The sequence below is a fragment of the Anolis sagrei genome, chromosome 5, assembly GCF_037176765.1.
Source record: "Anolis sagrei isolate rAnoSag1 chromosome 5, rAnoSag1.mat, whole genome shotgun sequence".
NCBI lineage: Eukaryota > Metazoa > Chordata > Lepidosauria > Squamata > Dactyloidae > Anolis > Anolis sagrei.
Genome location: NC_090025.1, coordinates 195,624,358 through 195,637,967, shown reverse-complemented (window position 1 = coordinate 195,637,967; position 13,610 = coordinate 195,624,358). Strand labels below are relative to the sequence as shown.

At 43.3% G+C, this 13,610-nt stretch overlaps 1 protein-coding gene across 2 annotated transcripts in view; it reads right to left on the bottom strand.

The window, feature by feature from the left end:
- Positions 1-13,610, bottom strand: part of TNPO3 (transportin 3) — a 79,604-nt gene that overhangs the window by 31,413 nt on the left and 34,581 nt on the right. For both annotated transcript variants that reach the window (XM_060776363.2, XM_060776364.2), the window contains exons 3-11: positions 13,370-13,443; positions 9,951-10,107; positions 8,475-8,618; positions 7,927-8,102; positions 5,871-6,009; positions 5,537-5,683; positions 2,868-2,975; positions 2,446-2,537; positions 443-582 (exon numbers count right to left, since the gene is read on the bottom strand). In XM_060776363.2, the coding sequence (XP_060632346.2) occupies positions 443-582; positions 2,446-2,537; positions 2,868-2,975; positions 5,537-5,683; positions 5,871-6,009; positions 7,927-8,102; positions 8,475-8,618; positions 9,951-10,107; positions 13,370-13,443 (1,177 nt within the window). The remainder of the gene's footprint in view (positions 1-442; positions 583-2,445; positions 2,538-2,867; positions 2,976-5,536; positions 5,684-5,870; positions 6,010-7,926; positions 8,103-8,474; positions 8,619-9,950; positions 10,108-13,369; positions 13,444-13,610) is intronic.

Below are 13,610 nucleotides of genomic sequence, written 5' to 3'. Positions count from 1 at the left end.
CTTTGGTTTTGGAGTTGTAGTTCACCTACATCCAGAGATCACTGTGGACTCAAACAATGATGGATCTGGACCAAACTCTACAAGAATACTCAATATGCCCAAATGTGAACACTGGTGGACTTTGGGGAAAATAAAATCTTGACGTTTGGGGGTTGTAGTTGCTGGGATTTGTAGTTCACCTACAATCACAGAGCATTCCGAACCCCACCAAGATAGAATTGGGCCAAACCTCCCACACAGAAGCCCCATGACCACCAGAGTGGGCCACAGCAATGCGTGGCAGGGGACAGCTAGTCTAAATATTAGGAAGGACTTCCTGGCCATGGTGTCCTCCTGCCTGGCAGAGGGGTTGGACTGGATGGCCCCTTGGAATCTCTTCCAACTTTAGGATTCCATCACATCGCTGTCTGAAAAGGCAAAGCAGCCACAGCCTTTTGCTCACCAAGAAACTGGGGGTTCCTGTCCACGACTTCGCTCATCTCGCCAACCAGCTCAATACTCGTGTACCGGACAGCCACGTGCACTGATTCAGGGAGGCGCACCACGCCGTCCAAGACCTCCACCAGCGTTGGGTTGTTCTCCCTGGGAGCAAGAGAAAACAATTGGTCAGTCATCAAAACAACACAGAAAGCAGCAAGTCAAGACTGGACATGACCGTTCATTTCTGCAATTATTACACTGGACAACACACATTTCAGTGCCTCAAATAAATGTCAGACCTGTTTCTGGTAAATATGTGATTTTCTGATACCAAAACATTGCACCGGTTTTCCCTTATCAGCTTTAGTCTTTGAAATACAGAACCTATGCCGTCGACAAGTGTCCACCTGCTCAACCTTAAAAAACCATTATAACCATATCTAAGAAGCTAGAACTTATGTGGTCTATCCTATGTCGTTTTCTGAATCAACGCCCCAAATAACCTCAGGAACAACCCTAAAAACGAATACACTAAGAATTTTTTTCTTTTGTGGGGCTATGTTTTTGGGTGAGTAGAAATGTATAGGAAATCAAAGCCAACCTTAAATACTTAAAAACCTTAAAAAATGTATGGCCTCAAAGCCAACCTGAAAAACTCTGGCATAGACACTGAGAACTGGGAAGCCCTGGTCTTTGAGCGCTCCAGCTGGAGGTCAGCTGTGACCAGCAGTGCTGCAGAATTTGAAGAGGCACGAATGGAGGGCGAAAGAGGGAAACGTGCCAAGAGGAAGGCGTGTCAAGCAAACCCCGACCGAGACTGCCTTCCACCTGGAAACCAATGCCCTCACTGTGGGAGAAGATACAGGTCACGAATAGGGCTCCACAATCACCTACGGACCCACCAGAACACTGATCCTGGAAGACTATCCTACTTGGCCAATGAGGGATCGCCTAAGTAAGTAAGTAAGTAAGTAAGTAAGTATACTAACAAAATCACTGATTAATTTGCAAATAAAAGCCAATAACAGCTGCACAGATCTTTAGAATTAAGAGTCCTTCCTTCTATAGTGCTGTGATTCCAATTTAACTGCCATGACAATATATTGTTGAAGGCTTTCATGGCTGGAATCACTGCCTTGTTTATATGCTTTGTATTTTTTTGTTTCCCTTGTATAAAAAAATTATCTGAAAAGTCTTGTAATTTTTGCTTCTTCCTCATCATAAATCTCATTTATTGCATTTATAAATTGGTATCCCATATCTAATTCTTTCATTAATAGTTTTTTTAAAATCCCAATTTAAATTTTCAAATGCCTTTTCAGTGTCTAATTATGGTAGAACCAGTTCTTTTTGGTTGTTTGATTCGTAGTATTCAATTATATCTATGATGTTCCTCACATTATCCTTTCAATGTCTTTTTGGTAGGATTTTTTTTGTTAAGGACTATAAATGGCCTCCACAAAGTAGATGGAAGTTACAACAATAGCCCCCCCCCCCCATTTTTCCCTTTACTTTTCCCGTATTCTCTCTAAGAACTATTTTTTAAAACAATATTTGATGATTTAAATAAAAATTATTTTTTAAAAAAATATCTGAAAATAATCAAAACCACCAATTGTGGAGACAACTGTATTTATTGCATTTTGACTCTCTCTTGCTCTCGCTCTCTCTCTCTCACACACACACACAGATACCAATTGATGAGGAAATCAAGGATGTACCACAGTCCAGAAGACGCACTCACTAAGATTTGCACCGGCCCACAGGTTATTATTATTATTTATTTATTGTTTACATTATTTCTATCCCGCCCATATCAGCCCGAAGGGGACTCATGCCATAAAAATGCATACATTGATAAACAAAAGAAACATTATAGTACATTTAAACATAAAAACAGTACATAATAACTTTTTTTTTTAAAAAAACTAATTTAATAGTAAGGCATATGGACATAGAACTCCTTGCTCTACAATCGATGCTGCCTCCTCTCTCCCCCCCCCCCCCCCCCCCCAAAGTACTCACTGGTCAACGCTCTTGGCAATGGAGGCCATGATGAAAAGCACAGCTTCTGTCACTTCCCAGGGAGGGTTGCCTTCTTTCAGGGTTGCGTAAAGCTGCAAAGAAGACTCAGGAGTCAGTCAAGTAGGCATGGGCAAACTTCAGCCCTCCTCCAGATGTTTTGGACTTCAACTCACATAATTCCCAACAACAGGTAGGCTATTGCCCTGCGTTTTCGGTTTCCCTTTATTGTAATTGTTGTTTGGGCTTGGCCTCATGTAAGCCGCTCCGAGTCCCCATCGGAGAGATGGTGGCAGGGTATAAATAAAGATTATTATTATTATTAGGAATTGTGGGAGTTGAAGTCCAAAACATCTGGAGGAGGATCCAAGTTTGCCCATGTGTGCTTTATGCACAAAGGCAGTTGCCTCCCGTTTCCCTCTCACCTGGGCAAAACATTCCACCGAACCAACCAGGAAGATCAAGTCCTTGACCAGATCCGAGACCCGCATCCGGAACTCCCCAAAGTCGTCCGTCTCCTCAGGGATCCCTTCCTGGCAAGAGAAAATGGGGAAGATAAGAGCGTAAGGCAAATAGCGGCAGTGGAAATGTCTCACTGAAAGGACTAAGGTGACACGGCCAAAGGGAAGCGTTGTGAGAGCCCAAGAGACAGGGCTTTCTTTGCAGGGGCCCCTGACTGGTATGTGTGCCTTCCCAGGTGAAGCCAAACCAGCTCCAGCCTTGCCACTTATCCAGAAGTGCCAACCATTGTGCTATTCTGTATGTACTCCAGCACCTGAAGCCATTTTTCAAAAAAATTGCTTTTTTAAAAATATTTTTATTGCACCCAATTTTATATATAAACTTAATGAATAATGTGAACAAAAATATTATAAAAAATGTTTTCATTGCATATTTCCATTTTTTTCCCACACAAGTGAGAAGGTGAGAAAGTCAGGAAAAAACAGAAGAGGAAAGAAGGTGGTGGGAGTGGAGTTATTGTTAGTATTCTTAGTCTTTAAAAATATTTAGTATGTTGCTGAGAGAAAGAAAGGGAAGGGATTGGATGTAAGGGGGACTATGGCGCAGTTGGCTGGGAGTCAGCTGCATTAGATCACTACTGACCAAAAGGTCATGAGTTCGAAGCCAGCCCGGGGTCAGAGTGAGCTTCCGACCATTGTGTAGCTTGCTGTCGACCTTTGCAGCCTGAAAGACAGTTGCATCTGTCAAGTAGGAAATTTAGGTGCCACTTATGCGGGGAGGCTAATTCAACTAATTTACGATGCCATAAAAAGCTCCAGCAAGCATGCAAAGAAAGAGGAAGTACTCCATCAGTGTCACAAATGGATGGTGAAGCGACAGCTCCCCTGGTGGCCAGAATATCCCCATGAAGCTGGAATGTTAAATGGCCTCTGTGGGTCTGTCTATATATGTTGTGTGTCTATGGCATTGAATGTTTGCCATGTATATGTGCACTGTAATCTGCCCTGAGTCCCCTGCGGGGTGAGAAGGGCGGAATGTAAATACTGTAAATAAATTAATAAAATATAATTGGAAATACCTATTTCTTTATGTCAATTACAAGACACAAATTACCCTATATCTATTTATTCTTACTTATTATTATATTTATTATAATAAGTGTGTTAAACCCTTCTGCCAGCAGGACTGAAGACAGACAGGTCACAAGTTCAAATCCAGGGAGAGCACAGATGAGCTCCCTCTGTCAGCTCCAGCTCCTCATGCGGGGACATAAGAAAAGCCTCCCACAAGGATGATAAAACATCAAAACATCCAGGCGTCCCCTGGGCAACGTCCTTGCAGACGGCCAATTCTCTCATACCAGAAGCGACTTGCAATCTCTCAAGTCGCTCCTGACATGACCAAAACACCAGCAACAAAAAGGAGAGACTGAGGATCTATAGAATGGCAGGAAGAACGGATTCTCGCCAAGTGCAAACACTTTGGATTCCCCATCATTCACAAGTCCTCAGTGCCTCTCCAGCCCTGTGTCACAGCTCAGGTTAGGTTCACCTTGCTCAAGACACAACCACACACCAAGGCTGTAGGTTTTGTAGTTTATGAGAAAAAGCAAAATCAAAACAGAGAAATAAAGTTGCAAAACCTCAATAGGCAAAACAGAGTCTTAAATGCAAAGGCAAAGTTCCCAAGATCCAAAGGCAAATAACACGAAGCATAGCATTGATTAAACAAGAATCCCGGGCAGAAAGACAAAGTCTCCAAAAATCAGGATCAAAACCAAAGTCCCAAAGAGCCAGAAGCTTTCCCCAAAAGCCAAGGTATTTCCACAGAAGTTAGCAGGGTAGAAGCAACTTTGCACTGACAAAGAATGCCCTTCGACCAGATCATTAAATATGTTCTCTCAACATGAAAGCATTACGTTGACCTCTAGCTTCCTGTTTGTTGGCAAGGTGTGCGCTTCTGCGAACCCTTAATTGTAAATGGTCCTGTCTAATCAAATCTCCACTATCTTCAAGGTCGGAGAGCTCATTATCTGGGGCCTGCTGGGCCTGGTCACCCTGGGAACCAAGAGGTCCTGGAGCCTCCACCTGCAGCTGTGAAGTTTCACTATCTTTATCTAAAGCCACATTCCTTCTTTGGGGGAACAGAAATGCTGCCTCTTCTTCATCAGAATCAACACTATCTGCCTCAGTAACCGGAACATATTCAGAAATCTGTAACCCATCCTCCTCCTCGTCCTCAGGCTCAGAAAGCTCAGGCTCAGACTGAGCCACAACACCCTGCATCTCATGCATATAATTAGCAGCAAACAAATAAAATATGAGACTATTCCAAAAAAGTTCTGTATTCCAAAATGCACCAAAATCCAAGATAGGGAACACTTCTGGTTCCAAGCCTTTCCGACAAAGGGTCCCCAGCACAGCTATCATTTCAACCTCTCCGGCATTAGGAAAGCAAGGGGGGAAGTCTCTTGCTGAACTGGAGAGAAGTGAACTTGATATAGATGTAATTTTATGGGTCAAAGGGTAGTCCAGCATGCAAATCTATCCAAGGAACATTTCACCCAAAGCGCCTTCATTCTGAAAGGGAGAAATAAAAGAGGAACCGAGGTGACAAGGGTGGGGGGACATACATGGTCTGGATCCAGCTGACAGTGCCGTGCGAGTGCATGAAGGAGCCTCTGGATGTAGGCCTTGAAAATGCTGTGGATGATGGCATCCTCTGTCTTGTAAAGGTGCTCCCCCAGCCGGTACCAGAAGTTGAAGGAAATCTCCACCACCTGTTGTGGGAAGAAGGGGCTTTCAGACCTGGCGGGCCCCCTTTTTGCATTTCCCACCTGCAAAAGGAGTCCCTGACAGACACCTCCACCTGCCCTGAGCGCTTCACCAACCTCCCCTGCTTTGTAATGGGGTGCCATCAACATGCTGCGCTTGGCAATGAGGAAAAGGGGGGGATGATGTCCCTACCTCGTACTGCGGGTGGCCCGCACAGATCAAGAGGAGCTCGATTGTCCGCAAGTCCCCCAAGCCCTGGCCAGGCGTGCAAACTATTTTGTCCAGAAAGGTTTCACAGAGTTCGGTAAAGATCCGGCAGTAATTCAGAACCCTGGAAAGGAGGAAAAAGGAGGTTCAAATCAGGAAGCCAGGCAGAAATGGTCTCTTGTTTGGGTAGGCTTGGTAACAGGAGTACAGTGGTTGTATATCTCTATTGTCATCATCGATCAATGAAAATATTTGTACACTTCTCTACTTCTCTATTTCCTTGGATTGCAAAGTGAGTACAATAAGCATCAATTTAAACTGCATAAAATCAGTTAAAGCTTCAGGAGTAATTTTAAAATTTGTAAGCAAATTAAACTTTTTGGCAAGACAGTTTAAAAGTACCGTATATTCCGACATACAAGACGACTGGGCGTATAAGCCGACCCCCAACTTTTCCAGTTAAAATATAGAGTTTGGGATATATTCGCCGTATAAGACTACCCCTCTTCCAACGCACACCAAATAAAAATTTAAAAAGCATCAGATTTGATTTCAATATGGTAATTTTCCTATTACTGTCCCTCCTCCTCTGCCTCTCAGATCTCGCACATGCGCACCTGCACTGCTTCACTGCAGTCTTCAGGTGCGAAATCTGAGAGGCAGAGGAGGAGGTATGGTAATAGGATACAAGGGCAGTCCAGACAGGTAAAAGAGGTGTATTTATCTGGGCGCAGAGCCACTCTCTCTCTTTTTTCCATACCCCGGGAGCTCCGGACGCCTGCAGCTTGCTCCGCACTTCACTTACACCTTCCTGGTGAGACGCCCCTTCACCTCACCACCGGGACCGCATTAAGTCCACGAATCCTGATGAATGGATTTTCTTCTACTGTACTTGTACAGCGTCGCCCTTAACATTTTCATACAGTTGCTGCATAAGGCAGGGACATGGCCATTGCCATTTTTGAGCTTCTCCCACCATATGCCACAACCACAGATTCTCCAATCCGATTGGAAGTTTCAGCACTTGCTCTATAAGACGACTCCCGTGTATCAAACTACTCCCATGTATAAGATGACCCCTGACTTTTGAAAAGATTTTCTTGGGCTAAAAAGTAGTCTTATACACCAGAATATACAGTAAATGAAACACTTTAAAATCATACAAACCCACCAAAACACACACATCTAGATAGCAATCACTGGCTTCATTTCCTTTTTCTACTCCTTCCACAGACTTCCTCACCTCCCAGATCTAGTGGGTCCAATTCCCACCGCTGGTCATCCGCTATCCAGATCCATAGACACACTCCCTTTGTGACCTGAACTCAAGGCAGAGGAGGAGACATGCGATCCTGTCCACACACCGACCAGACCCCAAATGGCCTAGCAAGGCTGCAGCCAAAGACCGTAAGCTGAGCACAGAAAGAGGCACTCCACATATAAATATACCTTCAGTGTATTCACTTCTCTGTTTGAGTACTTGTCTATATCAGCCTGACCGACTGTCTTGGACCCAATAATTAAAGAAAGATATGGACAAGCTGGAATGTGTCCAGAGAAGGAGTGATACAAATGGACAAAGGTCTGGAAGCCAAGTGGATTAGGGGCTGAGTATGTTGATTTCAGGAAGGCCTTGTTTGTTTCCTCTCCTCATCACCTCTCAACAAAAGTTTGCTCCAGGCACTGTCAGGCCATTATATGCTAATCAAGGTGGTCAGTTGAAACATTCACACCTAGCTCCAGCAGACAAGTGTCCTTTGTCCCACCCTGGTCATTCCAGAGATATATAAACCCATTTTCCTAGTTCCAACAGACCTGAGGATGCTTGCCATAGATGCAGGCGAAACGTCAGGAGAGAATGCCTCTAGACCATGGCCATATAGCCCAAAAAAACCTACAACAACCCAGTGATTCCAGCCATGAAACCCTTGGACAATACATTGACTTCCTGATGGTCAGAGCTGAGATGAAGAAGTCCCTGATGAATGATTCCCCTCAGAAACGGACTCTTCCATGTTGGCCCCCTTGGCGAGTGACTCACTTGTCCAAATCCTCACGGGCCACGGCCATGTGGTAAGCCGTCTCCAGGGTCAAGACTCCCTGGAAGAGCTGCAGGGCCAAGGGCAGGTTGGTTTCCACGTTCTCAATGGCGTAGAGAGCGGAGCAGACGCAGTCCGACGCGGCTTCGTGAAGGTTGGACGACGTCTTGTCTTGTTGCTGAAAGAGACCACAGGAAAAAGCATTAATGCAGGATGCGGTGTGATTGCTGCTCTTGAAAGCTTCCAGGAGAGACAACCAGGCAGGGTCAAACTTTGGCCCTCGAGGTGTTTTTGGACTTCAATTCCTAATAACCACTATGCTGTTGAATAGTGGAAGTCCAAACATTTGGAGGGCCAAAGTTTGAGCATTATTGGACAAAACCATCTATTTGATGGATGAAATGAAGGAAAAAGGGAGGATGGGATGTCCAGGGAATCAGAAGAGCCACTTTGCCCCCACTTTGCCCACCCCTGACTTTAGGCCCTTATTGTTTTTCCTGCATTTCAGCCCAGCTTTCCTTTCAAGCACTTCAAAACCTTGCAAACGTACCAGAACTTCAAAGAGGAGTGACAATAACTTGCTATTGGCCATGAAGGTGCTGTCGAGGACGCCCAGGTTGAACCAGCTCCCCAGGCAGCGGAAGATCTTTATGAGCATCTTCTCGTCGTTGCCCACTTTCTCCACGCAGGTCACCTGCAAAGAAGTAAAAAAAATCCGCGAATTGCAAAACATTGCCACCTGGGAGCATCCTCCTGCAGCACACTTGTGTTCCGATTGCAAAGCATCAGAGTATGGTCCACATCCCGAAGGAGGAGAAGATAAAGTATAAGGAGACCTCAGAGACGTGGTTAAAACTTATTTCAAGAGGAACTGTAAAACATAAGTTTTTAGATGGCAACAGGGAGATTCTGCAAAAATGGATGATAAGTAAACAGTAGTTTTGAGAGACTTTGGACAGATCACAAGTATCTTCGACAAAACTTCAAGAAGAATGGGAACCTTGAATAGAATTCATAAAGATATGATTACCTCCCATAAATACACTCTGGATAACCTATCTACTCCACATTTAAGGAACCTTGGACAATAAATGGGTTAGCACCCTTTAACTAGATTTGGAAGGTTTTGCACAGATAGAGAGATAGATAAGGATGGGAGGATGAGGATAATGGAGTTATTGTTATAATGTAAATCTTTACCAATATTTAATATGTCATAGAGGAGGGGGAAGGGTTGAGGGGACAGAAAAATAGGCATTGTACTGAGTTGTAATTATTACATCTATTTTTCATCTCTGTAACACTTACAATCACTGTAATTATCGTTTTTCCTCCCCCTTATCACTACTCACAGCTTATATATTTCTATGTAAACATTTCTACTGTATTTAAAGGGAGTTAACTCATCAATATATCCAAAGACTCTTAAATGTGGGGTAGATAAGTAATATTAAATTTGTGTGTGTGTATATAAATATAATTTCCTTTTCTGTTGCACCTGACTTTTCCATTTTCCTTCTTTGTGTGTGTGAAAAAATGTAAATGTTTAATAAAAAAGTGCTAATTACAACAAAAAGTTCAGAAGTAGTGCCGAAGCAGAGAGAATACAGTAGGTTGGTGAGCTCTTTAGGATCTCCCTGTATGGCTTAAGCTCTGCACAGAAAAGGGGATGGTTCCTTTTGATAAGAGTAAAGGTACAGTACTCATGTTAAGTTGGGGATAAGTCTACCTGGGAATTTTGAGTTGAATCTTTTTAGATGAAAATTTCTAGACTTATGTAAGGTAGTTTCTACTTTGAAATAAAATAAATAAATGAACTCCCACAATTCCTAACAGCCAGGAATTGTGGGAGTTGAGGTCCCATGCCTGCTTTATGTCTTCTTACAGAATGATGGTCAAATAGGCATTGGAACTTGAGCCTTCCCCATTCAAAATATGAACTTCCCACTGGATGTCAAACCAGCTCCACCTGTCACTTCCTTCTCCAATGCCTCCCTGCATGGATACTTGATTCCCTGCCACTCACCAGCAGTGAGACCACTGTGCTCGAGTAGAAGGCCAGGTCTTCGATGATCTCAGTGCGGCGGTTGGCTCCGATGCGCAAGGACCGGCTGTGGACCTCTTCTGGGAGCACCGTTAGGATTTCCAGTAAGAAGGGCAGCGACGTCACGTCGTTATTGTACCTGCGGTTTCAGGGAAGAACAGCATAGCGGGGAAATTGGTGAGAGAAAAGCTCAGAGCAGCCCTATGCATTGACAACAGCCAAGTGTATTTTCTGCACATAAATCAAAAAGCCAACGAAAGGGGTTAAAGACAACCTTTAGGAAGAAAATGAGATATATACTATTATGGAAAATCAACTGAAATAGTATTCATTTCACTCTGAGTTTCCTAAAGTCCAGTCCTCTACATCTCCCAGAATCCTTGACCAAGGTGGAGAAGGTTTCTGGAAGTTGAAGTCCAAAACACACAAAAGACCAGAGTTTGGCAGGCACTGATTTAACTGAATAGCTTTTACCCGTATTTACTCAAGTCTAATGCACCATTGAATCTAATGTGCAAACCCCTGAAACCAAAAAGAATGTTGTTGATTATAGTAATGCGCAGTAGCAAGAGATGCGCTCTTTGTAATATGTCCATTACAGTTGCTGCCTGCTTAGTATTCCTTCTTTGAAAACAATTGTGTTGGAACACCAAAGCTTTCAGCAGTGGAAAAGAAAACATTGGGGTGCATCTATGCTGTAGAATGAATCCACTTTTGTTCAAAGCTATGGAGTCCTGGGAGATGTGGTTTTATAAGACCTTGAACCTTCTCTTGTCAAAGAGTGGGGATGCCTCACTAAACTACAAATCCTAGTGTACAGAAGTGTTTATAATAATATGCTTATAACTGTATTTATGTTTGCATTGGTTGCCCTAAGGCTGGAGCGGCCTAGCTGTGAGAAATGTGTTACCATGGAAACGAGGCAGAAGAGGAGGTGGGAGGAGCTTAGAGAGTAAAGGTTTTAAAAAGTGACAGTTAGAGTCAGTCAGGGGGGAGACTCTGAGAGAGCAGCAGAGTCAGGTTTTAGACTCTGAGGAGTGAAGAAGTGAAGAGTCAGTTTTTAGTGTTCGTGAATAGTAGAGATTTCTTCAGCTAGGAAGCTGAAGGGGAAAACCTTGTTAGTTGCTTTAGTTAGAAAGAACTAACAGAGGCTTGTTAAGATCGCTAGTTGGGAGAAGACTAGAGATCTGTAGTTTGATCAAGGATAGATCAAACAGGGAGACTATTCACTGCAGGGAACACTGGTTAATAAAGCGCTTCACCACAGCAAGAGTTCATAAAATGTAACATCGAAAGTCTGAATTGTATCGCAACCAAGTTACATGTAACCATCAAGTATTTGCCAAGCTTAACATCTTCATACTGCAACCATACGCTTTGTTTAAAAATAAACTTGTTCTCTTTGTTTTTTCTAAAACTGCCTCATCTCCATTAATTCTACGTTCGGTGCACCCACTCTACCAAAATTACCTCACAACACAAACAGAGCCTTTAATACCAGAGCCTTTTACAAATCAGTGGCTCCTTTCTCCTAAACCTAGGCGCTTCCTCACAAATTGGTAGCGTCATCTTTACACCTAGGATTGCATAGCACTGAGATGGTGTACTCCCTGAATTGCTACCAGAGGATTCCCAGGATTTGGGGCTTGAAAACAACTCGGCACCGACAGAAGTTAATGAGCAAATAGATAGGCGGTAGGAGATTAGTCAAAACAAACAAGCCGAACAGTGGCTTCGACGCTCTGCCAGTCTCCGACAGAAAAAGATAAGGGAATCTCAATTAAAGCGAAACCAATTTCTGAGTGCTTGGGATAGTTTAACGAGGGGATAAAAGTCCCAAGTACGTGTAATGTAGCCAGATGAAGCATCGTTTGGAATCAAGTTAAGTCCTCGTCCTTGTTTCATGGAAGCCTAGCTTGGAAGAGTCATGCTGAAGTATTTCTTGTTGCATGGTTTTGATTCTTGAATTTTATGACTACATACTCATGCCTTGCATTAATGTTTCCTGGTTTTCTGGAAACATTAATCCAAGTGTAGAGAAGTGTAGACTTTGTTTTCATTGACTTTGCTGAACTTTACCCTGGACTATTTTGTTCCTGCTTATCTTCTTACCTACTTGGATTTACCTATTTCTTTAAAGAGCTTTTTTACTTTGTTGCTTTTTAATTATCTTCAATAAAAGGATTGTTTTCCTATTCAATGTCTGGTGTTTAAAGTCAGAGGACTTTTCCTGTCCTGGAGTGCAACATCTTCCCCTTTTGCTTTGGCTCAGCACTAAGATTATCGTATTGTGCGAATTTAATTTTTGGCAAGGTAATTTAGCCAAAAAAAGGTGAGTGTTATATCCAAATACACTAATTGAAAGGTTTTCTGGGAATACAACTCCACTATGAGAAAGTCCAGCACCCATCCTTTCTAATACAAATTTGAATATTTTTAGCAGCCCAGGACAGTTTAACAATGTGGCCTGGGTGTATGGCTGCTCTGCAGGCCAGGGTTCAAATCCTTGCTTGGTCATGGAAACCCATGGGGTGATTGTGTGCGATGTAGCAAGAAAAAGGGACCAAAGCTGCCTGGCCATTGGTCAACTGCTCCTCTACACAATGTACAAAACCAGACAAAGGGGCAGAGCATCCCTCTCATAAAGCGCCAGGCCGCTTAGTTTCGTGATCACTTTAAGTCCCCCCAAGGGATGAGAAAAGCGGTATATAAATATGTATATAAATAAAAATGTAATGTTCTTTTGTGGGATTAACAGAACTCAAAAAACACTGGACGAATTGACACCAAATTTGGACACAAGACACCTAACAACCCAATGTATGTCCTTCACTCAAAAAATTGTTTTTGTCGTTTGGGAGTTGTAGTTGCTGGGATTTATAGTTCACCTACAATTAAAGAGTATTCTGAACCCCACCAATGATGGAATTGAACCAAACTTGGCAGACAGTTCTCCCATGATCAACAGAAAATACTCGAAGGGTTTGGTGGGCAGTGTCCTTTGGTTTTGGAGTTGTAGTTCACCTACATCCAGAGATCACTGTGGACTCAAACCATGATGGATCTGGACCAAACTTGGCATGAATACTCTATATGCCCAGATGTGAACACTGGTGGTGTTTGGGGAAATAGAATCTTGACATTTGGGAGTTGTAGTTGCTGGGATTTGTAGTTCACCTACACAAAGCATTCTGAACCCCACCAACGATAAAATTGGCTCAAACCTCCCACACAAAACCCCCATGTAGACCACAACAATGCGTGGCAGGGGACGGCTTGTAGTAAATAAATAGTAAATAAATATTGGAGTTTCACTACAATGTCCTTAGCAAACTGGAAACTGACATGCCCTGAGGTCAGGAAGCGAGAGAAAAGAAGGCCGGAGGGAGGAAGTTACTTACTTTTCGACCAGTGTGTGCACGCAGCCTTTCCAAGAGGCCATTTGTAGGGCGAGGTCTGCTATGGCTAATGCAAGCTGCAGAGGGAAAAGGAAGGGGAAAAGAAGGCAAAGATAAGTGCTTTCTGAAAGAAAAGTCCATTGCTTCCAGACAGTGCCATCACTCCCAGTATTTCACGCAGGGATGGAGAAAGTGCAACCTATGGTCCACTTCTAGACCTTCAAGACCATTTTTGGCCACCATA